This window comes from Rousettus aegyptiacus, unplaced genomic scaffold (assembly GCF_014176215.1).
Source record: "Rousettus aegyptiacus isolate mRouAeg1 unplaced genomic scaffold, mRouAeg1.p scaffold_m13_p_3, whole genome shotgun sequence".
Taxonomy (NCBI): domain Eukaryota; kingdom Metazoa; phylum Chordata; class Mammalia; order Chiroptera; family Pteropodidae; genus Rousettus; species Rousettus aegyptiacus.
In genome coordinates this window covers 4,030,040-4,054,633 of record NW_023416306.1, presented here as the reverse complement: position 1 = coordinate 4,054,633, position 24,594 = coordinate 4,030,040, and the positions used below count along the sequence as shown (strand labels likewise).

Here is a 24,594-nt window from a genome sequence, read left to right as displayed (position 1 = left end):
GCCCTGAGTCGTGGGCAGTCCCCCCATTCCTGCCAGCCCCGTGAAGAGCTGACTGATCCCACAGCCCTTCAGTGAACCCCTGCGCTTTTTATTTTCATCGAATATAATTTACACACAGAAACTACACGCGTCCTGAATATAGAACTGAATGAGTTTTTCCTGTTTTTGACCCTGTCTCCCTTTTCCGCCTCCTCATTTCTCCGGGGTGTCACCTGATCCCACCTACAGGCCTGGCTTGCGAAACCCCAGACTGCTCTTTCCTTGGGACATTTTATCCTCAGGCTTTTGTCCTCTTTTTATGTTCTGGTAGTTCGATGCTCTCTGTCCACTAGCAGTTCTCCAGTTTGTTCTTTTTACTATGACACTGGTAGTCTTTGATTTTTTCCTTCTGTGGGAGGTTCCTGTACTCAAAGCTCTCCCGGGCAATTCTTTTCTCATTGCCGTCAACAGGCGCCTGCTTGTGCCGGAGAGAGAGACACTGTTTAACACCCTGGCCAACAACCGGGAAATCATCAACCAACAGAGGAAGCGGCTCAATCACCTGGTGGACAGTCTCCAGCAGCTCCGTCTTTACAACCAGACTTCCCAGTGGAGCCTTCCCCCGGTTCCCACCCAGAGCAGCACTCACAGGTGTGCGGGAGGCTGGGCCGTTCAATAAATACGGCTGAACGAATGAATGAACGAATGACTGTCTTGGGAGTGAGGTGGAGTAGTCTTCAAGTGGTTCAGATGTGGGTCTGAAAGTGACTGCTGTGTCGCCTGTGTCATCCTGGTTAGGTTCCTCGCCCTCTCTGATCCAGTGTTCCTTTGCCTAAAGACTAGGGATAGCAATACTTGCCTCATGGGATTGTTGGAGGGTTGAATTAAGTCTAGAAAGCACCAGGAGGTGCTCGTGAAACAGGTGCTCAGTAGATGGAAGCAGATACCATAGTGTGGTAGTATCGTTGTCTTATTGAAAATTAACTGACTTGTCTGAAAGCTTAGATTTGTCATTTGGTTTAAGTGTGGAAACTTTCAGACCCTAGCCGTTAACACAGTTTACCCCCGAAGTTCCCGAGGTGGTTTTGTGTTTCTGCCTTTAGGTCGAGTGTGCAGATTTTAATCACCCTTTCTGCTGAAGTGCTGTTCCTACTGTGTCTGCCTTGGGTGCTGCGTAGTACTAAGGTGGTGATCGCTTTCCTTTTGGATCGATTACATCTGTTGGTCAGATTTCCTGTTTCTGTACTGGGGTGCTCATCTCTCGCGTTTATATTTAGGATAGCGTAAGATTTCTCTGGTTGTCATTGGTTTATATGTAACACTATCCTGTTCAGTTTTGACAGTGACCTCGAAAGCCTGCGCGATGCCTTGTTGAAAACCACCATAGAGTCTCACACTAAACCCTTGCCCAAAGTACCAGGTAAATGCGTTCTTCCCAGTCTCGTGTCTCTTTGTTCTCTTTCATCTACTGACCGAGTCTTTAGCACTTACGAGTTCATGAATTTCTTGCAGCTAAACTGTCCCCTGTGAAACAGGCACAACTGAGAAACTTCTTGGCCAAGAGGAAGACCCCACCAGTGAGATCCACTGCTCCAGGTAAAGGGGGCTGGAATTATTAGCGTAAACCATCCAGTACATGGTGTGTGTGTGGGGGGGGGGAGTGAGGGGGTCTGTGTTTTCCTTTTGGTTCTTGTTAGGGGATCGAGAGAATGTCCCCAGAATCTCGTCCATGCGTGTTTTGGAGTGGGAAGCCGTTTGCATGTACTGCGCCAGGCAGCTGCAGCCGTGTGCTCGGCTTGTCGGCTTGTCCACTGGCGGCTGCAGCCCCCGGTTACGTGGCAGTCACTCCCAGGGCTGTGAGGGAGGCTGAGCCGGCTCCAGGGACTGTAGCCTCTGCCTTAGAAGCTCGATGTCTCTGATGTGTGTGGGCTTTTCAATAAGATTATATTTGGAAAAAGGCTTCTTGAGGAAGAAGAAAAACTTCATTGATGAGAGAATGATAGCTAAAAACACTTGCCGAAAGAAGCCATATAACTGATGAAGAAAGACTGTTTTTGCCATTAAATTATCTAGAAAACTGAGTTATATGGCTTCTTCATATGTCATATGCAACTTTTGGCATAACTGTGCTTTGCTTTAGTGCCCATTTGTGCTTTTTCTCTTTGTATGAGTCCATTCATTTATCCCTCTGGGTGGATTTCTCTTGTTTCACATCAGATTTGGAAGAGTCACCCATGTCGTCGGTGCTACTTACTTGTTCTGTTGCTGCGTAGTAGTCCGTTTTACGAATATACTGCATTTGTTGATCCATTCTCCTCTTGGGGGACTTATGCTCTTGTCAGTTTTTAGCTATAATAGAATAGAATGTTTCGAGCATTCTCGTGCCTGTCCCTTGGGGCGCATGTACCCCTTTTATTTGGTCACATGGCTCAGAGTGGAATTTATGGCTTGTATTCACCCTGTCCATATACTCGGCTTCCATAGATGCTGCTGCAGTTTTCCTAAGTGGTTGTACCAGTTTGTACTTTTACCATCAAGGTTTGAATATTCTAGCTGCTCCACGTCCTTGCCAAGCTTGCTATTGTCATTTTTCCTTGTGACTGTATCTTTTGTGATGTACCTGATTAAGTCTTTTGCTCCTTTATCAGATAATGTCTTACTGATTTGTAAAACTTTTTACATATTTCTGATACCAGTCCTTTGGTTATATGGGTTGTAGACACTTTGTTGCCTTTTACCCCCTTAATGGTATCTTTTGGTGAACACGAGTTCTTAATTTTAAAACAGATTCGTCAGCCTTCTCTTTTGCAGTTAGTACTTGTTGTATTCTCCTTAAGACATCCTTCCCTATCGCTAGGAAACAAAAAAATATATACATTTATTATTATCTAGAAATATTAATGTTCTGCCTTTCAAATTTAGATCTATCTACCTGGAGTTGATTTTTTTAAATAACTTCATTCAGGTATAATTTACATATCATAAAATTCCCCTGTTGTGTGTAGTTTGGTGGTTTTTTGTAAATTTATGGACTTGTATGACCATCACCACATTCTAGTTTCAGAAACTCTTCATCATTTGAAGAGTTTCCTCATGCTTGTTTGTAGGTAATTTTTCTTCTGCCCTCAGTACCCATTGGTCTGCTTTCTTTCCTGAGAATCTGCCTTTTTAAGAAACTACATTTAAATTGACTTCTTTCGCTTAGTGTAAGGTTCGTGCAGTTCACCCGTGGTGTGTAACATATATCAGTAGTTCATTCCTTTTTCTTGCTGAATAGTATTCCATTGTGTGAATATACCATACTTTGTTTATATTATCTGGAATCGATTTTTGCATGCTATAAAGTATGGTTCACGTGTCATTTTCTTGCATTTAGATACCTGATTGTCTAACACTGTTTCTTGAAAAAATTCCTTTGTCGTAAATCAATTATCCTTACGTGTGCAGGCCTGTTGGTCTCGTACACTGGTTAGAGACCACTGCTACCACACAGACTTCACTCGTACTAAAATAAGTCTCGGTGCTGTTCTTTTTAAATTCTGTCTGTCTGTCCTGTCCAATATGGTAGTTTATTTAAATTGATAAAAAGTAAATAAAGTTAAAAATTCAGTTACATGATCCCAGTAGCCACATTGCAGGTGCACAGTAGGCACATGTGACCGATAGTGACTATGATCAGAAACATGGATATGGATCTAGAGCATTCCATCATCACAAAGTTATTCAGTCTGGAAGCCAAGATTCACAAACCTTTTCTTAAAGGGCTAAATAGTAACTATTTTAACCTTGCAGGCCATGTGGTTTGCATTGTACCTACTCAGCTCTGCATTTCTAATGGGAGAGCAGCCATGGAGAAGATGCAAATGAATGGGCACGTCTAGGTTTCAATAAAACTGTTTATAAAAACGGGCATCCAGCCCGTGGTTGTAGTTTGCCGACCCGCGATCTAGAACATCTTGGCTCTTCTTGGTGCTTTCCGTTTCTATATTAATACTAGAATCGTCTTGTTAAATTCTGCGACCATCAGCCCTCAAAGAATAGTTGTGATTTTCATTTGGATGGCGCTAAATCCGTAGGTGAGCTTGCGAGAACTGACATGTGTACAGTGCTGGTCTTTCAGGTCCTGACCTTGGTGTATGTTTATCTTGACTTTCCCTTAGTGGTTTCTGCGTGGAGGACATGCATGTTTTTTGTTAGATTTATTCCCGAGAGTTCAATAGTTTTGATGCTCTTATACTGATGGGCGTTTTTTTCTTAAATTTCATTTCATGTTTTACATTAGATGTGGTTTATAGAGACGTATTAGACATGTTGTGTGTTGACTGTATCTAGCACCCTGGCTAGGCTCATTTATTCAAATAATACGTCTGCAGTTATTTCTTTGACTTTCTGTGAAAACAATTATATCCTCCACAGATACTCACACTTTTGTTTCTGCTTTTTCATTCTCTTTATTTAACTTATTTTTCTTACCTCATGCCACTGGTAGGACCTCCAACGCAGAGTCCAACAAAAGTGGGGAGCGGGTCCTTGCCTTGACCTGATTAGTAACCTAAATTATGTCCACAGAATCCCTTTTGCCATCTAATGCAACCATCTAACAACGTAGCCACTGGTGTGGCACCAGGGAGCAAAGGGCCTGGGGTCAGAGGTCAGAGTGGTGCCTCACACAGGGTTCAGTCTTAATAAGTCGTTAGGAATGTGGTCCATCAGGTCAGAGGCACCAGGCTTGAATTCTGGCCCCGCTGCTTACCAACCTCATGAGTTACTTAACCTTTCTAAGCGTTGCTCATGAAGTCAGATGACAGCAATTTCTGACTTACAGGGGGATTGCGAGGATCAAATGGGATGTGTGTAGATGCTCTGTGCAGCACCCGGCGTGAAGCAAGTTCTCATCAGCATTAACTGCAGCTTCGCTGCTGGTGCTGGTGGACAGGGACGGAATTTCTAAGTGAGCCTGCCGCATACTTACTTGTGTCCATGTACTCTCTGGTCCAGTGCTGTCCAGCAGAATTTTCTGTGACGATAGAAGTGTTTTGTATCTGTGCTATTCAACATAATAGCCGCACGTGGCGATTGAGCCCTCGAAATGTGCCCAGTACAACTAAGGATTTAAAGTTTCATTTATTTACTTTGAGTTATTTTTAACTGAAATAGCTGCAGCTGGCTAACGGCTACTGAATTGAATGGCGCAGCCCTGGCACGTAGTATCGGTTTTCAGTTCCGTTTGCTAAGGTCACATTTAATTGTGACAAATGAAATCTTAGAGAGTGATGTGTCCATCGGGCAAACAAGTCAGTGAATGTTAGCAGTAACTTGAGGAGAAAGGGCTAGGATTTTTGTTGTTTTTATATTTTTCCCCCAGTAGACACAGGCAGTAACGTGCATTTCTAAATTCACGGTAGAAAGTAAAATGGCCTAAAATGACACGAAGCCTTGCTTCATAGTTTAAAGATGGAAAAAAACAGGGAGGTCTGGGTTAGTTTCAGGGATTTTTTTATCTTAAATCTAATTGTCGTATTTAACAGAATCATTAGGTCGATCCGGAAATGTTTAAGGCAGGACCGAGGACCTTTTCTTCCACTTTGCATCAGGCCTGTTCTTTGACATTTAACTTTGTTGTTGGAAAGTGACAGCGTGGCTGACTGTTCACCGTGCTGAGGAAGGCCATCCGCTCCTTTTCTGATACGTCGTTGTCCTGCCCGCGAGAATGGTTGGCGAGGGCTCCCAGTCCCCTGCTTTACACCAGCATTCGTTCGTCTCGCACACGCATGTTTTCATTACACAGTCAAAATGTCCTTGTCCTGCACAGCTCGGTCTTTCAGAGCCCCATTAAGCAGAGACCCCAAACCATCTCTGTTCCCATTTGGCAACGGCCACTTCCATTTAAAATAAATAATAATTAAATTGTTTTACAAATTGAATGTTTGTCGATAGTGAAAGTTACATAGCTTTCGGACTTGCCTCGGGGTGTCTAACTCGCATTTGTCATGGGCTTTGCAGCCAGCCTGTCTCGGTCAGCCTTCCTGTCGCAGAGGTATTACGAAGACCTGGATGAGGCCAGCTCGACGTCGTCCATCTCTCAGTCTCTGGAGAGTGAAGAGGCGCGGGCGCCGTGCAAAGATGAGGACGCGGTGGTCCAGGCGCCTCGGCATGCCCCTGTGGTCCGCACCCCTTCCGTCCAGCCCGGCCTCTTGCCCCAGGCGGCGGCTCCTTTTGCTAAATCCCACCTCGTTCCTGGTCCGCCTGGTGTGATGGGAGCTTCAGGTGAGAAGCAGTGAGACTGAAAATGACCTTTTTCCCCTGTGAGGTTTCTGACTCATGAAGGCACGATAACTGGATTTTATACTCTCACACCAAACAGTCGTTGATTCCAACCCATTTCTACTAAGATTCCAGAAGTTAGAAGACTAATTCAAAAGGTGTGTTCCCCTTGAAAGCAGTTGGTGGGACATCGTGAGGAAGAAGAGACTCCGAAGGTTCCCACGGTCACACTTCGCTGTTGAGTCCCGCTCGTGTTGTTTTAAACAGGTCTTCGGGAGTGAGAGGAGGAGGCCGTTTGCCTCGGTAGAAAATAGCGTCCCCCAGCACGCCTTTCACTCCTGACAGAGAGCAAACATGAGTGAGGAGCTGGAACGGAGGGTTGCCGAGAGGAGAGCGGGCAGTTGGTGTCATTGGCATAAAGGTTCCATCTTGCTCAGAATCAGGGAAAATGATCACGCGAAGTGCTCCAGCTGGTAGGGGAGACGGGCAAGCTGCACGTGGCATCCTTGAAAGATAGAGGTGCCGGCCCATCAAGTTTACTGGTACTTTTCTGCAGTAATGCTTCAGGACTTGTAATCGTCACAGTTCCCCTGCAACCTAACATGGAGAATTTGCTGTCTGAACTTAGGTGTTTTCTTCTTTCCTCACCGCTTATTTAATTTTTCTTTTCCCTTCAGGGTCTACGTCTGCCAGCAAAATCCCTCAGGGGGCCGATAGCACAATGCTCGCAACAAAAACCGTGAAGCACGGCGCCCCTGGTCCTTCCCATGCCATCTCCGCTCCCCAGGCGGCCGCCGCCGCAGCACTGAGACGGCAGATGGCCAGTCAGGCGCCAGGTAGGAGCCGGAGCCCCACGCCTGCACGCAGGCTGATGTTGAGCGGTCTGTGTCACAGGCCGGGGTAGCAGGTGCCAGGACACACCTGGCTCTTGTCACTGCCCTTCCAAAGAGAAGACTGATGTCGCAGAGATCAGGGCTGAAACTTTTTCCTTTCAAGGGGACGTGTTAGATCTGCCACATTCAGATAAGTAGGAATCCTCATTTTTTGATGAAATTGTTAATCCCAACTTTTGATTACTCTCTGCTTTAAGCCCCAAATTCATCTTTGCAGTTAGATTGCCTAATAGGCACATGATCTCAAGATACCTTAGGGACCTCAGCCACCTGTGAGGTGGGCGGTTAGCGCGCCCATCTTGCATTTGAGTAATACGAGGTTCAGAGAGGTGAAGGTGACCCATCCAGTGGGTAACAAAGCCCAGACGCCCCCCCGGGCCCTTTGTTGCAGCGCAGCTTCTTCATAGATGGCAGACGCGGCCTTTGCAGACGGGGTAGTGAGGACTTGCATTCTGCCAGTGGCGGGCGGCTCTCCGAGCTTCTGCGTTAGTCAGCCAGGGCTTTGGCGCCAGGAGCTCAGTTATCACTGCTGACCACGTTGTGCCAGCCGGCGGTTCTCAGCAAGAGGCCGGTGAGGCCTGCCCCACCCCCAACAGTTGACAGCGTTGGTGGTATCTAGTGGGCGGAGACCAGGAATGCTGCCCGAAACATCTTTAAAATTTCTTTTTTAACTTTTACTTCTTTTGCATATCCTGGGTCACTTTTATTACAGCCATCATCACTACATTTGGCAGAGATTTGCATTTTATCTTATGCGATAGTTTTTTAGAAAAAAATAGAAGGACATTACAACTAAGAAAAACATGTTCATAAAGTCTCGTTAGAGCTGAGGTGATGTTTAAGCTTTACGGTTACAGTAACAAAGCCTTTCATTTAAAAAAGGTACCTGACTCTCTATCCTCTCACTCTTAATTTATTTATATATTTATTTTGTTTATTCCAGTGCATTACAAGATCATGAGACCAAAAAAATTACCAATATGTAAAATAAAAGATTTCTAGGAAAAGTTCAAATGTTAAAACTATTATCAAGGCATCTAAAATAGGCATGAAAGCTAAACAATGTAGTGTGTCAAAGTGCCTTTGAGTCTTTTGAAAGAATAAAAATATAATATTTACAAAGGTGTAAGTATTCCTCGGGCCAAGCAGAATCTTGGCATTGTGCTGAACAGGCCCAAAATCAAAACTGATAGAGTTGATTGTTTATAAACTTAAAATCTGCCAGGATTTAGGATTTTTCCACTCCCAGCAGGAGGTGGTACGATCTCTGTTATCATTTTGGAAGCAAAAATTTCTAAGCTGTAGGCACCTTTGACGGCGAAAGGTGAAATATGTACAGTCGTAGGCAGGATACCCGGTCGCTCCTCGGGCAGAGGGACTGAAAGCAAGCTGCCGCAGATCCCCCTTCTGCCCCGGCCGCGGCCGCCAGCTCTGCCGAAGGTGGAGCGAGAAGAGACCCAAGCGCTAACGCAGGCCTTCTTAATTAATAGTTAATATAAAATATCGGTAAGTCATGGAAGACAGTTTTAAGTTAAATTTAAACAGAAAAAGGGAGATGTGAAAGCTGGCGGGTCTGAGATGGATAAGTGGGTGTCACATCAGCCCCTTGCCATTCCCTGCTCCAGGCCTCGCAGCCTCGTCCCCCGTTCTTGTCCAAGCTCCATTTCCCACATTTTGTTCATTGTGTGTCTCACTAAGCCAGGAGCTCCTTTAGAGAAGAAACTATGCACATTTTTGTACTCCCAGCACCGAATAGAGTCTGGCAATAGTAAGTTCATGTGAAAAGATGGTTGAATGTATGCGTAGATCGATGGCAGAAATTTTTAGTCTGAATACTGCTAATCTTCCAGCTCTTCCTGTCCTTTTCCAGGATGAGCCAACAATGTGGCAAGATCTCAGCTCTGCTCTGTAAAATAAACTCTGGCCGGGGAATTCTTTTTCCCTAGACCACGGCGTTTGATTAAATTGCACCAAGCCTCACCTGACCTTTGTGCATGGGGGAGGCCGGGTGTTGCACTGAGCAGTGCTGCAGAGCTGCCTGGAGTAGGCTTCCTTTATGTAAGGAGATTGCATTCTGCTTGAGTTCGTGGCCTGGTCGGTCATTTATCGTCACTAGACTTTTGATCCTTCGCTGCAGTTAAAATGCCTCTCTGTTCTCTATTTAAATAGCTATAAGTACTTTGACCGAATCAACTTTGAAGACTGTCCCTCAAGTGGTAAATGTGCAAGAACTGAAGAATAACCCTTCACCCACGTCTGCAGCGATGGGGTACGTCACGCCTTTGCAGCGTGTTTAAGCTGATGTGTCATTCCGTAACAGTGCACACTGCCTGCAGGGAGCAGCGTCGCTGCTGTCACAGAGTTACCGCTTTTCCCGCAGAGCCTTAGGTTGTAAGGGGTGGACCCTGATCTGGGATACACACTTGGATTCTCAGGCGACTGACTGTGCCCTTCAACGTGGCACAGTGACAGTGGCCCCATAAACCTTTGAAGTCTGCACTGGCGACGTATGCCCAGTACGCTGTGTGCCGTGAATTAATCTACGTGCGGTACTCTTAGGGTTATTTAGTCAGGTGCGGGGCTTGATGTTTTTCTTTTAAATACTCTTGAGGTTCCAGAGTTGATGCTTCAGTTCTAATACGAATTACTGATCCTGAAAACGCAATGGTGGTCTCGAAATTGACAGTCTCCTCTCTCATTTCCTCTCTCTGGGTATTTCCGTTCTTTCAAGTTTCTTTTGCCTTTTCTATGGGGCATGCTGCTCTGTTTGGAGATGTCCAGCTTCTCTTCTGTGCCATATTCGAGGGCTGGACCGTTGCCGCTGAAGCTTACTTTTCTTTAGTCCGAATCTGTTTAGAATTCAAGCCACTGGCTCCCGCACACAGTCGCGGAGCACAGGTCAGAGAACATGGCTGCCCTGCTGCTGTGTATTTCGTAGCCGTGACCTCTTAGCCCAGCCCAGCCTCCCCTGTGGCGTAGGGACAGTTCCTCAGGTCGTCCGTAGGGATCAGGGGGCCAGTGCCATCCCGGGCATCAGTGTCCGGTGTCCGGCAGCAAGGAGAGCAGCCGCGCGCCCGGCGTGCTTTCCACACCGTGCCCGCGCTCTGCCCCTCCGCCCACCACCCGCCGCTTGCTCCCCGGTCTGCGTTGGCTTTATCGGGGGGCAGCGGCCCTGCCTCACTAGGCCACTGGCCGCCTCTTTTTTCTTACATTGGTCCATTTATCAACACTGCCTGTTCCAAGAATTTCTTAGTTATCTCAGGACCATACTAACAGCCAAAAACAAGCCTACCCACATTCATATCTTGTAGTGACCTTGAAGCTTTGGTATGCTGTTTAGACCAAGATGGCATTTGTGGTTATTGCAAACTTCTCAAGGGAAAGAACTGTGCATTAGAGTTCAGGAATTGTAGCCAGATTCCTACTGTAGGGATGGCAAAGAAAAGCCACGGAAAGCAGAATGTTACATAAGAGCAAAATCCGGCTTAATGGTGAAAGAGGCATGGTCTGGTCTTTCTAAGCTGTCTTTGCCACTCGCCACGTGTGAGAAGCATCTCTTGGTGATTTCACTTTTTCAGCCTTTGTTTGCCCCAAATGGTTCGTGTGAGCTGATCTTCGACGAGGGCCTCGTTAGAGGAGCAGTTCTGAGTTTGCCGTTTTTCTTTGACTTAAGAGAAGTAGACGCAAAAGTTAAAAGGAATCTCGAAATATTCTCTTCCTTTCCCCGCAGAATTGGACTTTGGTACAGTTATTCAACTTGTGTGCCCAGTGTGGTGCCTGGCATGTAGTTTCTTTTTAACCCTTTATTGAATAATAGGTAAACTCTAAGCATAATTGATAAATGGAAGTAAGATGGCTTCAGAGGGAAATACAGTTGTTATAAAATTACTTTCAGATTCCGTTAAGCAGTAGTCTCCTTAGTGTACGTTATTTAATTTTGCATTTAGCTTCTGCTAAGTAGTCTCTTGCGGAAGAAGTTTTGTAAGACGAGCTTATGCAGTCCCACCCTCGTTGTGTCCATGTTCATCGGCTTCATCCATTGTAGTCACTGACTGCCTAATGCAGGACAGGGCGAATCCCTGCCGAGCGGAGACTCAGGCGCTGCACCAGGAGAGAGGAGGGTCCTCGGTGGCCGGCAGGGAAGGGTTCGAGTGCACGCGAGTGAGAGACGAAAGGAAGGTTGGTTAGAGAAGGAATAACGCCGCATAGAGCTCAGTCTCCTCGCAGAGACAGAGAGTGGGAGACTGAGCCTTGAGTGTTCGAGGAATTCGGTGTGCACGTGGTTTTTAGTTTCTGTGAACTGCAGATCGAAGACTTGGTTCCCCTGTTCCCCTCCGGGGTGCGCGCTCGCAGCCTGCGGGGCGAGCGAGCTCAGCTTCGTTCTCTCGGTCCCCAGCGGCCTGGCTGTGGGGAGTGAATGGCTGAGTTTATTTTGCGTAGGGTGTGATTCGAAGACTGTTTTCCTGTTTTCCTTTCACGGCGTGGGTGAACAGTCATCCCTGGAGGACTCTTCCTTGGTTCCGGGGGCCTCGCCCGGCCCGGCAGCACACCGCGGGCCCTGCGCACAGCTTGTCGGTTTGTGCGGCCCTCGGGCCCCTTCGCTGCGTCAGGACCGTCCTGCGCTAGGGAAGGGAGTTTACCTGGAGCAAACCCACGGCTATTCCGACTCCTCGGTGCTCAGCCACTTGATTTCAGCAGAGTCTGACGGGGCATCAGCTGTGAGCACGATCCTGCCCTAGGTTCTGAGGATGCAGGAGTGGGACATCCCGAGTCCCCGCTTTTAAGGCTCTTACATTTCAGCAAGAAGACAGCCACCAAACTGCCAGTTACACAGTTCTTTAGCTGCGGGGCAGTAAGCTCGGGGCAGGGGAAGTACAAGGTGCTAACACAGCACGGAACGAGGCATCCGAGCGAGGCCGGGTGACGAGGAGCTTGGTGAGGAAGGGTGGTTGCAGCTGGAAGCTGGACAGTGGCTAGAAGCGGCCGGGCCGAGAGCAGAGAGGAGCGTTCAGGGTACGGAGTGTGCGGAAGGGCAGAGCACGGCCGGGCCGAGGTTGAGAGAAGGCCAGTGTGGACAGAGCCCTGACAGGAAGCGGGGTGGAAAGAAAGTGGGGCCGCAGGAGGTGGGATTTGGGGCTGGTTGGTTTTTACCAAGCGCAGCGGCAGATGCATCATTCCTTTCCAGAATTTCGGCGTTCATTTATTCATCGTTTAACAAATACTCAGTGAGCATTTTCTATATCCCACACAAGGTTCTAGGGGTAAAGCAGTCAACAAAACAAAACAGAAAAACATAACTCCAACCCTACCCTCTTGCAGAGAGAAAATGATAAGTAAAATAGATGAGTGAAATGTATAGTATTTTAGACGGTGGTAGGCACGATGGGGAAAATTAAAGCCGGGAAGGGGCTCGGGGCTGCCACCTGGGCGTGCGTTGCGATTTTCATTAGAGCGGCCAAGGAAGGTGCTTTGCAGACATGGTGGGCGGCTGAAGTATCTCAGAAAGACCAGACCATCTTTCTTTCACCATTAAGCTGGGTGTCCCTGTCTTGGGCAATGTTCTGCCTTTCAGTGGCTTTTGACACTTGGCCTCTGAATAAAGACCAAAAGGCCAGAGAGCAGGTCTCATAAGTATCCTGAGGAAGAAAGCTCCAAGCACTGGGCCTGTAGCGGGAGCGTGTCTGGCAGGTGGCTGGAGCGAGAGGCTGCGAGGCCACTGGCAATGAGGCCAGCGGGTGGGGTGGAGGCGGGTTGCGGCACGTGACATCCCGTGAGCCTCGGTCTGGACCCGGCTCACCGTTGGGTGTTTTTTCCAGTAGTTGAGTGATCTGATCTGGTTTATGTTTTGTTTTTAACTTTAGCAATTATTTCAAATTGAGGCATAATTTACATACAGTAAAATTCATCATTTTTAGTGTAAAATTCTTACGAGCTTTAATAAATGCAAGTAATTGTATACAACTTAGGGTTTTAGCAGGAAGCTTCTGTTCTTCTCCTGAGAATAGATCAGAAGGGCTGGGATGGGGATGGTAGAAACAGAACAGTTAGGACTTTCTTTTTTTGTCATGGTAAAATATACATGTAACAGAATTTACCATTTTAACCATGTTTAAGTGTACAATTCAGTGACACCAAGGACAGTTAACAGTGTTGCGTAATCCTCACCACAGTTTATTTTCAGAACTCTCGTTGTCCCAAACAGAAACCATCCCCCTGAAACAGGAACTGTGTACCTTCCCTTCTCTCGAGCCCCTGGTAACCTCCGTTCTACTCTGTCTCTGAGGAGTTGATCATTCCAGGGATGTCATATAAGTTGGAATCACACGCTACTCGTCCTTTCGTGTCTGACTTATATCACTTAAATTTTCAAGATTCATCCATGTCACAGTGCGTGTCAGAATTTCATTCCTTTTATGGCTGACCGACGGTCCATCGTATGCTTAAACTCCATTTTACTAATCCGTTCATCTGTCAGTGGACATCTGGGTGTTTCTACCCTTGGCTAGTATGAAAAATGCTACAGCGAACATTGGTGTACAGGTATCTATTTGAGTCTCTGCTTAATTATTTTGCGTAGTTTTAGGGGTAGAATTGCTCGATTGTGTGATAATTCTCTTTAGCTTTTGAGCCAAAAATAGTTCAACTGTTGTCCAAAGAGGCTGCACTGTTTTATGTTCCCAAGAGCAATGTATGAGGGTTCCAGTTTTTCCACATCCTCACCAGCATTTGCTTTTATCCATCTTTTTGATTCCAGCCATCCTTGTGAGTGTTAAGTGGAATCTTGTTGTGGTTCTGATGTGTGTTTCCCTAATGCCTAATGATGTTGGGCGGCTGTTTGTGTGCTCATTGGCCGTTTGTATCTTCTTTGCAGAAACGTTTATTTAGATCCCTTGCCCATTTTTTAAATTGGGTTATTTGTCTTAATTGTTGAGGCATAAAATTCTGTGTATACTCTAGACTCAAGTCTCTTATCAGATATATGATTTGCAGATATTTTCTTCCATTCTTTGGGTGGTTTCATATTTTCTTGATAGCATCCTTTGAAACAAAAGTTTGTAATTCTGATGAAATTGTTTGTTTTTTTCTTCTGTTGCTTGCGGTTTAGATGTCCTATTTAAGAAACCATCGCCTATCTAGGGTCATAAAGATTTACTCTTATATTTTCTTCTTCTAAGTTTTATAGTTTTAACTCTTACGATTAGATTTTTGATACATTTTGAGTGAATTTTTATAAATAACATGATGTTGTGGTCCAACTTCATTCTTTCACATGTGAATATCCAGTCATCCTAGCATCATTTGTTGAAATAACTTTTTATCCCCCGTTGAATTGTCTTGATATTCTTTTCACATTGATTGGCTTTTAAATGTTAAACCAATCTTTGGTAATGATGCATTGCCTTTTTTACATATGGTCGAATTATATTTTTTCTTCTGTCTTAATGAGGGGTATTGCTCCGTAGGTTTTCTTGTAATGTCTTTGTTTAGTTTTGGTATCATGCTGGCCTTAGAGAATGAGTTGGGAAGTGTTCCTCCTCTTCAATATCCCGCAAGATTTTTGTAGGTTTGTTATTATTTCGTGCATAAATATTTAGTAGAATTCCCTTGTGAAGTGAACTTGGCATGGAATTTTCCTTTTCCTTAGTAGATCTAGGACTATTCAGCTTAATCTACTTCTTGAGTGAACTTCGGTAGTTTTTGTCTTTCAAGAAATTTGTTCATTTCATCTGAATTGTCAAATTTATTGGCATGAAGTTTTTCATAATAATCACCGATTCTTAACCTTTTAATATGTGTAGAATTTATAATAATTTAACTTCCCTTTGTCTGTTAGTGGTAATTTGTGGGGGTTTTTCCCTGATCAATCTAGATAGAGGTTTATCAAATTTATTGATCCCAAAGGACTAGCTTTTGATTTCATTGTTTATTTCCTATTATTTTTTATTTGATTTTTATTATTTTATTCTGTTTGGGTTTTTATTTACTCTTTTTTTTCTACTTTCTTAGGGTGGAAGCTCAGGTCATTGATTTGAGGTTATTCTTTTTCTAATATAGGATTTGGTGCTATAAATTTCCCTCTAAGACCTGCTTTGGCTGTATCGCACAAATTTCGAATATATTACGTTTTCATTCAGTTCAAAATACTTTTGACTTTATTCTTTTTTGTACCTATGGGTTATTTAAAAGTGTATTATTTAGTTTCTAAGTATTTGGACATATTCTAGATATGTTCTTGTTTTTTATTTTTAATGTAATTTCATTGTGGTCTGAAATCATGCTTCTTTGTATGGCTTGAATCCTTTAGATTTGTTGAGGCTTCTTTTACTGCCCAGAACTGGGATCAGCAAGGTTTTTCTCCAAGGGCCACATAAATATTTTGGGCTTGCAGAACACATGGTCTGTGTCTCAGCTGTTCAGCTCTGCCATTGTCGCCCGAATGCAGCCAGAGACGATGCGTAAATGAACAGGCATCACTGCGTTACAGTAAAACTCTCTTTCCAAAGACGGGCAGCTGGCCCTCGGCCTACAGTTTGCCGTCCCCTGACCTAGGACGTCAGTCTTCTCAGCGAATGTTCTGTGTGCACGTCAAAAGAACGTGTTTTCTGTTTTTATTGGTCGGAGTGTTCTATAAATGTCAGTTAAGCTAAGGTGGTTGGTGGTGTTCAGGTCTCTGTGTTCTTAGGGATATTCTGTCTCCTTGTTCCATCAGTCGTTGGAGAGTGGTGTTGATATTTTCAACTATAGTGACTTTGCTTATTTTCCTCGCAATTCTATCAGATTTTGCTTCATGTCAAAGTTGTGTTATTAGTTGCATAAACGTGTAGGATCGCTACAGTCTATTGATGAGGTGACCAGTTATCATTACAAAATGAGTGTCTTTATTTTTTGTAAGATTAATTGCTCCGAAATCTACTTTCTCCTATGTTATTGCAGCCAGACCAGCTTTCCTTGTTTAGATTCAGTCGGAATTGTTTCTCTCCAAGAACCTGATTTCACTGCTCTGTGACCTGTATGACTCCATTAATCATTCGACTAATGACTCCAAAGCATTGCTCTAGTGTTGCCAGTCATGTCAGTGTCATTTGTAGACTTGCAGTAAATATGTGTCAATACAAAGCTCTATACAGTGCAGTTTTCTTCTCATGGTCCCTAGATTTTTTTTTTTTTTCAGTTGCAGAATAGAGCGTGTCAGATGAATTTCTGATCTCTTTCAGGTTGGTATTACTAGAGTAGAATACAGTCATGCAAAATACGATAATTCTGAATTTGGCTTTTCCATTTTGAACATTTCTGCCTGTTGATTTCCTTCGTTTTGGTTCGTGATCGTGCACAAATCTTTGAACGTGTTTTTTTGGTAGTGCATGGTTCGTTTCTGTTTGCTCTTGGGTCTTGGTGGATCCTATTTAGTTGGTTTGTTAGCTGAATGCACTGAACAGCATTTCTCTGCAGAGTTGTCATGTGACTGAGGGTGGAGGTACTGTGAATCCTAATTTTGTGTGTTTGGGAATTCAGGATACCCAAGAGATTTATGGTATTATCACAATAGAACAATAATTCTACTCAGTCCATTTCATGTATGATTTAATTTACCATCATGTCATAATTAAATTGGGGGGGGGGGAATGTTCCAGAATTGGATAACTTGCTGCTTTTGTTTTTATTTCTAGTTTCTTTTTTGCTTTCCTTTGAGAAAGCATGGAAGATTTTCATTTCCCTTGTGATTCTCTTGAGCTCAAACCACCTCTCTGCTTGAGTCTGCTGTGTCTGCCCAGGGACTTCTCAGTCCCCGCGTCTCACTCACACGTTCCTTTTCTCTGCGGGAGACTCAGCACAGGGGAGGGGGAGCGCTGTGCCTGGGTTCCTACCTGCTCAGGAGACTATCTCACAAGCGCAGGGACGTGTTTCTTCAGAGAGACATATTCACAGCTTTCTGTATTCAGTAAAAAAAAACAAAACAACAAAGTGGTTTTGTTTTGTTGAAAATGACTATTTTTTTTCCTCTCTTAAGCTAATAGCGTTTGGGAAGGTTCCCCTGTTATTCCCACAGAGAATCTGGAGGTGCTCGTAAGATTGCTGTTGATTCTTTTCTATGAGGCAGGGGCTTATTTTTGTTTATATTCTTCCAAGTTCATTTTTTGATGGAAAAATATTAATCCTCCTAACTGTAGGGAGGGCTGTGAAAAACAAAATTGGGTCCTGCAGCTACTAGTAGCTCGGGACTGAAGAAAGACGAATCGATTGAAAAAATTGCTCGCAAGGGCCACGAGTGGCGCTTTTGTCTGTGATTGCATTACACGGGTGATTTTTTCCCCTCACGTATTCCACGTTCAGAGTTAACAAATGGTGGTGAGAGCCCCTCTTACAAATAGCGGATGCACTTTTCCTCCTGCGGCGAAGGCGTAGGAATGGAGCAGTGTGCGTTTAAGTCTCTTGCATGCCAAGGCGTGTATGGCCGCAGACCCTCCGCATCCCGTAGATCCCGTTGAACATACTCTCCGTCTTGGAAAAGCGAATCAGGGATCTCCACGTGGTCAGGAACTGGGGGGCGAGGAGGAAGGCGGGTGAGAGGACTTACTCTACAGATAAGAAAAATTCTTACTTCCAATTAGTTACAACTTTTTTTTGGATTGCAGGAAGAAAATAAGTGTTAAGGTTACCGCTTTGACTTTTGTGTTAAAGACCCAAATGTCATTTAAGGAATTGATTCATCACTTTGAGAAACATCACATGACTTTGGTTAGGGTCGCAGACATCTCTGTTCTGACCCACACTGGTGTTATTTATTGATTGGACAGAAGGTTGGCTCAAGGATGAACGTGATTTTCACGCAGTCCTGCCCCTCCCTTGAGTTCGTGCTTTATGTTTTCCAGGTCTTCAGTGTCGTACTCTACAGCCAAAGCGCCTCACCCAGTACTGACACCAGTGGCCGCTAACAGTCAAGCTAAGCAGGTACCTTGCTGATTTTCACTTTAACAGTCATGCGGTAACTGTCTATGTAACTAAGACAGTCCTATGTAGGTCCTCAGTTTGCTTTAAATGAACTGTAAGTCTGACAGACCTATGAGCCTTTTCCCACAGTTTATACCAGTCTGGACCATCGTGGGTCGGTCAGAGCCTGATATTCTCTTCATAGGCCATTTGACATTCTACATCTAGTAATCTTGGGTCGTAGTTCTAATACCTTAGATTTATATGGGGTATTTGGGTTTCTGTTTACCTTCACTGAACATTATCTTAGTTTTTATAAATTGTGCTATCATTTTATATGTTCCTTCGTTCCAGAGGATAGTTAGTGGTTTCACATAAACGTTTTGCTTGTGTTCCATGACAGGGGTCGCTGATAAATTCCCTAAAGCTGTCTGGGCCCACATCAGCCTCTGGTCAGTTGTCATCCAGTGATAAAGCTTCAGGTAAGTTTGCATTTGTGTGTTAGGGAAAATAAAGGTGAAAGGAACGCTCCACAATAGAGTTTATTGTTCTAGCCCCAGTGACAGTCCACATAGGAAATCAAATAAAGAGATACTCAAAAGGCCTCAGTTCATGGAAGAATCACCCGGAAACGAGCCCTTCAACAGCTCTGTAGATTTCTGAAATTTGAGAGCAGTAGGCGAAAACCTTCCCCTAACTGTTTTTCCTAAAAGGGAGCCGTGGGGTGTTGTCTTCACCTGCCTCTCCGGATGATCCTTTGGAGAGGAGCGGATCGGACACTGAATTCTCATTTCTTCTACTAAGAGGAATGAAAAATTCTCTTGGTTCACAATGACAATTCAAAAGCCGGTCAAATCCAAAAAGTAAAACGATCTGTTACAATATAAGATTTCAAAGCAGATGTAATGTCAAAATTAAAAGATTTTATTGCTTCACGGATTCAGCCCTTACTCATGCATAGTGATTAATGACCGGGCACTCACTCCGCCCACGCCGAAGGCAGAAGCATGCTTTTATGTACAACTCACTCTGCTGGTGTCTTCCTCAGCATCCCTTTCACTGGCCCCTTCCCTGTAAACCCACTTTATTTGGCATTGTTACTTTCTGCTTCAGGGACCTAGAATCCAGGTTAAAGCAGAAGTGCAGGTGTCACCATGCAAGCCTCACTGGAGAAAGGGGTAGAGCTCTTATTGACGAGGATCGAAAGCTCGATGTTAGAAGTGAAATTTTAGTGGAATTGTCAATTACTTTGGAATCATTTGGGATTCAATTTAAAATATTCGTTTCCATTTATGGCTAATATTTTATTTCTTTTTTTAATTTTTCATTTACAGTTGGCATACAGTATTGTATTAGTTTCAGTTCTGGTTAATAGTTTATAAAAAAAAAATTTTAAAGAGCCTATATCCTAACTTCTTTCATGGACTTTATTAGAGAATTTTTGTCATTTCTAAAGCAAAGAGGCAAGGAAATGTAAAGGACTTTGCTTGATGTGGGTCTTATGCAATTAGTGTGACTTATAAAGAAGTTTTTGAGATTCCTTGTTCAGCAGTGATTATAGAATATCTCTTTTATTGCTTGGTGTTTACTTCTGTATTCACTTGCTGTAATCGAAGGAAAAAGACATTTCGAGGATGTAGGAAATTTTCCCTGAGAAATACTACTTAAGAATTTGCCAAAAATTTCTTTAAAAAAATAAAAGCCTATCTGAAATCTCTGTAGAATAGTTCTCTTATTAATCAATAATGGCAATACCTTCATTGTTTTACTGATTATAAAACTATTACAGGTCCACAAAAGAGTCTTGGTGTCAAGATAGGCAACGTAGAAAGTAGAAGCTGCCCGATAAGTCCCATATTCCAGATGACGACCCTCAACAATGTGACATGTATATCTTGAGGTTATTGCCGTGTTGTTTTCTAAACGAAAATAGGCTTATCCTGTATCTGTGACTTGTAACCTGTTTCTCCTTCCCCCTCTTAGAGTAATTCTCCTGTTCATCTTCCCAGCTCTGGTTCGCTCTCCCTCATTTTAAAGGAGGCCTAGGACTTCCTGTTACACTTGTACTCTGTTCAGTTTTACCAGCACTCTGCTGACAGTTGGGGTTGTTTCTGATTTTTCAAGGTTATAAGCAATATTGCATTCGATATCTTTGTACATACCACATTGTGCTATAGTAGTTTTCAAAATAATTATACTAATATTTACCCCATACTCACTTAAAAAGAAGGTACCTTTTTTTTACTGTTTGGTTTGGGCTTTTCTAAATGAGTTTTCTCATTCCCCGCCCTCCTTTAAAAGTCGAGCAGTAAGGGAAAGGTTGAAGATAACACTCCAAGCTGTTAATGAGCAGTCACAGCGAGGTTGAATGTGGGCCGGATGATGAATTGCGCTTCTAACTTTCTACACTTCTCTGTATTACAGCCGTCATGTATTACCTCCATAATTAAAAAAAGAAAAAAAAGAAACTACAGTTGGTAAATACCAAAAGAAAAAAACTATGGAAAATACAGAAATGTAGGGAGAAAGTAAATAGCCATGAAGTTACTACTCAGATATTTAGTTAATGTAACTCTTTGGAGTTTTTTTTTTCCCTTTGGTATGTATTTTTAATAATTATAAAGCTACTTTTAAAGCTTTGAATTCTAACTGCACTGGAATTACTTTGATCTCGTTCCTGGAAAGGAGGATGTGGCATGTCTTGGTTTGGAAGTAACGCTGACAGACCCAAAGGGCAGGTTCAGAGACCTTGAGCCTGAGTCAGGCAGCATGCGCGGTCCGCGTGGCCTTTGGTGCAGCGTGCGTGTGAGGCGCACAGGCCTGGGCCACGCTCCAGGCAACGCCACAGTCGGTGGGTGCCGCAGGATGTACAGACTTGAACAGTGTTTTAGCTGGAGTTTTGGTAACGTGTTTATTTTGTTCTGTAATTTCAGGGCCAGGGGCAACCAAGATAGAAACAGCTGTGACTTCTACCCCGTCTGCTGCCGGGCAGTTCAGCAAGCCTTTCTCGTTTTCTTCAGCAGGGTCAGTAATGAACTTAAATTTTGTGGCAGATCGCTAGCAGCCATATAGACAGCTTCCCCAAATCTTACAGTCGCTAGCTGTTTATATGCTGATAAGATGTCCACCAACCCAGCCTCCTTATCGCTGCAATAACACATCTGGTCATAGTGGCCGTAGCTTAATATCCTAGTGTGACTCTGTTTCCCCTTTGCGGTTCAGGCTTATGCATGTATTATTACATACTCGTTTATTTGTTGGCTAAGCCTCATTTTCTTTGGGTAGGGTGGGTCTGTCAAATTATGTATTTGATCTTCTTTCTCATACTGAGATTTTCGTTCCGACACCGTTTGGGGCTAGCCGTGACATCTGGATTGGCTTTACTGCACTGAGAGGTCAGTGCACTGAACTTCTGAGGGAAGGCGCTGCATTCCCCACGGAGGCAGAGTGCTCGCGTCGGAACCTGCAATGGTTGCCCAGGCGGCCGCCCCCTTCCAAGACGGAGTTAGACTCTGTGTGGCTGAGACGAAAACCTGCCGAGATTTTAGCCATTGAGGGTTGTGCATTCAGCTCCAATAGAAAAGCGTCTTAAGCTCCTGCAGTTTATACTTTTGTAACTGGAACCATCTTAGCCACGGTCTCTTTCCTCTGATGTTAATATGTTTCTCGAGCATCCTTCAGGACAAACACGTTAGAAGAGAATTTGAGGGGGAAATTATAGGTATATTTTTTTCTCTACTGTGAATCATCATATTTTATACTTTCCAAAGGGGATTTGGAACAAGTTTCAAAGAGTAGGTCAGTGCCAGTATTGTATCTTTGAAAAGCACTACTATTAATCTTTACTTCTGTGAACTGATAATCTTCCTATTTTTAAAATAAGCTTAAAAAGTTGGTGATTGGGTCAGTGGCTTACCTCTGTTAGATACAATTTCTTCACCAAGATTGAGACAAAAGGGGTTTTTTTTAATGTGATAAAATGTTTAACACATCATTTTAGATGAAGGCAGTGATGGGTAAAAAAAGTCTGAATCCTTACAGTACTTATTACATTTGATATGTTCGGTCCCTTGTATTTTAAAACTATCATTTTAAATTTGTTATTTGAGCTTTTGCCGCAGTGAATAATCTATTTTGGTTCACGTTTGTGCTGAATTTTCTTCTTCGGCTGTGCTGACTTCACTCACAGTGTACAGAGAACGCACAGGAGGAGAGAGGAGGTGATAAAAGGAGTCAGAAAGGTTCTTGAACCCAACTGTCCCTGCCCGGAACGAGGCACTGAGTCCAAACGGCAGCGCCAGGGGCTTCTGTCTCCTGCCCCCCCTCCTCGCCCCTCGTAGCGTGGCGCTCTCCTGACATGCTCGTCGATGGCGGGGGCTTCTGAGACGACCCCTAGTCCAGCCTGTCTCGTCCCCGTCGTCAGGCACACCGCTGCTCTCGCCACCATTCCCACGTGCACATTCCCAGTGGTTCCTACGTCTCCTTTGCCTTCGTTGGAATAGGCCCCCCCACACCTCCACCATGGAGGCCCAACCGCCCCTCCAAGGCCTTCCCTACCCTGCTCCCTCCTACCTGCCCCACAGACATCCTTCCCTGCTTCAAAATCTCCGAGTGGCTTTACTGCTTCTCACGTAGGTGCATTTGCTCCGTTGCTCTCTCCTAGATCGTCAGTTCCTCGAGAGCAGCTGGCGCGAATGAATTATGAAACGTAACACTGACAGGCACCGCCGCGCCTGCGGTTTGCTCCTCGCTAACTCCTCTTCCTCCTCTCCCCAGGGCTGGCTTTAATTTTGGGATACTCGCACCAACTCCATCTTCTAACTTCACTGCCACACAAGGTACAGTCTCTGCGCTGCGTAGCGTGACTTTCGTGTCCTCCCCAGGCAGGCGCAGGTCCTTTTTGTGCAGACACGGTGTTTTACTTGCTGCCAAGTCTTGCTTAAAGCCTCTACAATGAATCGCTGCTGTTATGATGCATCAGGAGTAGGCTGGATTTAAGATACCGTTGGGAAGGACTTTTGTCTCTCTCCATAATTAGAAACAAGGGATTTTTTTTTGAGTGCCTTCCAGTTTTCAGTTTAAGTAATTAAGTTTGTTTTTCTTTTGAAAAGAACGCTTCTGTAAGAAGAAACGCGCCCTAGCCTCACACTCAGCGATTCCCACTGCAGTTGTTACGGTTCCTTCCGAGGTTCCTGCCTTCCGCGTTGTTTCATTTAGCACCGTCTCATGTGAATTTTCCAGGATTATTGAAAGTCTTACGTAAAAGTCATTTTTTATGGCTGCATAACTTCTGTCTTTTGGAATGCTACAATTTATTTAACTACCTATTGGACATTTATGTTATTACCCAGTTTTCTCTATAACAACACGATGACCATTTTTCACCTATTCATTTAACACGTATTTTTTACGTGCTTTCTGTGTGTCAGCCCAAGTGGTAGAAGTTTTTAGTAAAAACAGGATCTCCTCAAACCTAGAGAGCGATGAGGGAGTTGAAAGCATAGCAGACCTCCTAAACCTGATCTCTGTGGCCTGTGTTGTCGATTTGATTCCTTCTCTTTGGAACAGTGGTTCTTAAACTTTTTTTTTTTTTTTTTTAACCTCTGCCCACTTAGATGTGGCGGAATACCCCCGAGGCCCACCTCCTTCCCATCTCACTTTCTAGAGGGAAAACAACTCAGTGATACAAAAAGATTGGAGAGGAACAAAATAATTGTCGAAAACCATAAATAAAAGTAATAAAATACAATGGCAATTCTATAAACATTTTTATTAATATGAGAATAGGCAACAATCCAAGACCATAAACAACTAATACAACACCAGTGATACAAAGAGGTCTTTCTGGAAATTACACACAGATAGTAGGGGCTTTGCAATGTTCCCAGGAGTCTGTGACAGGCAGGCTTCTTAAAACAGTATGGGGTTAAGGAACATCAATAAACACTTGGAATAGATTAATTTTCATTTACAAGTATCAAATTTTAGTTAGGCTTATGTATTTCCCACTTATTGTTTGACCAGGCCTTGCCTTGAGTGCTTTGACTATATTTCATTTAATCTTTCTAACAATTCTATGAGGTGGGTACTGTTATTATCTGTGGTTTCCAAATGGGGACCTTGAAGCCCAGAGAGGTCAAGTAACTTTTCCAGAGTCGCAGAGCCAGCAATTGGCTGAGCCTGCAACTCTATCGCCCACGTGCCTGACCAGTGGCCCTGCTGCGTCTCAAACCACTGACTGAGGAGAACACTAGGGCATCGCCCTTAATTGTATGTAAAACGCATTGTCTTTGGGTTGATGCTCTATTTGCCCATTAAAAACCCAAGGGGGAAACTTCCATTTTGGATCAGTTCCCGGCCTATCAGGAGGTCACCAGGCCAGCACCGGGCCAATAACGTTACTGCAGAAAACACACGCGGGCCGTAGGCAAGAGGCTTTTTCATGTCTCTTTGGGGTAATGGGTTGATTTCACGCATCCTAGATCCGGCGTATTTGTTGTCATAAAAAGAATAGCTGTCCTTTCACCTC

At 44.2% G+C, this 24,594-nt stretch overlaps 1 protein-coding gene across 4 annotated transcripts in view; it reads left to right on the top strand.

Annotated features, from left to right (window-relative positions):
- Positions 1-24,594, top strand: part of NUP214 (nucleoporin 214) — an 83,144-nt gene that overhangs the window by 30,292 nt on the left and 28,258 nt on the right. For all 4 annotated transcript variants that reach the window (XM_016133848.2, XM_016133851.2, XM_016133850.2 and 1 more), the window contains exons 19-28: positions 451-630; positions 1,314-1,399; positions 1,492-1,575; positions 5,983-6,246; positions 6,921-7,079; positions 9,306-9,405; positions 18,008-18,086; positions 18,469-18,547; positions 20,999-21,089; positions 22,842-22,903. In XM_016133848.2, coding sequence (XP_015989334.2) covers positions 451-630; positions 1,314-1,399; positions 1,492-1,575; positions 5,983-6,246; positions 6,921-7,079; positions 9,306-9,405; positions 18,008-18,086; positions 18,469-18,547; positions 20,999-21,089; positions 22,842-22,903 — 1,184 coding nt within the window. The remainder of the gene's footprint in view (positions 1-450; positions 631-1,313; positions 1,400-1,491; positions 1,576-5,982; positions 6,247-6,920; positions 7,080-9,305; positions 9,406-18,007; positions 18,087-18,468; positions 18,548-20,998; positions 21,090-22,841; positions 22,904-24,594) is intronic.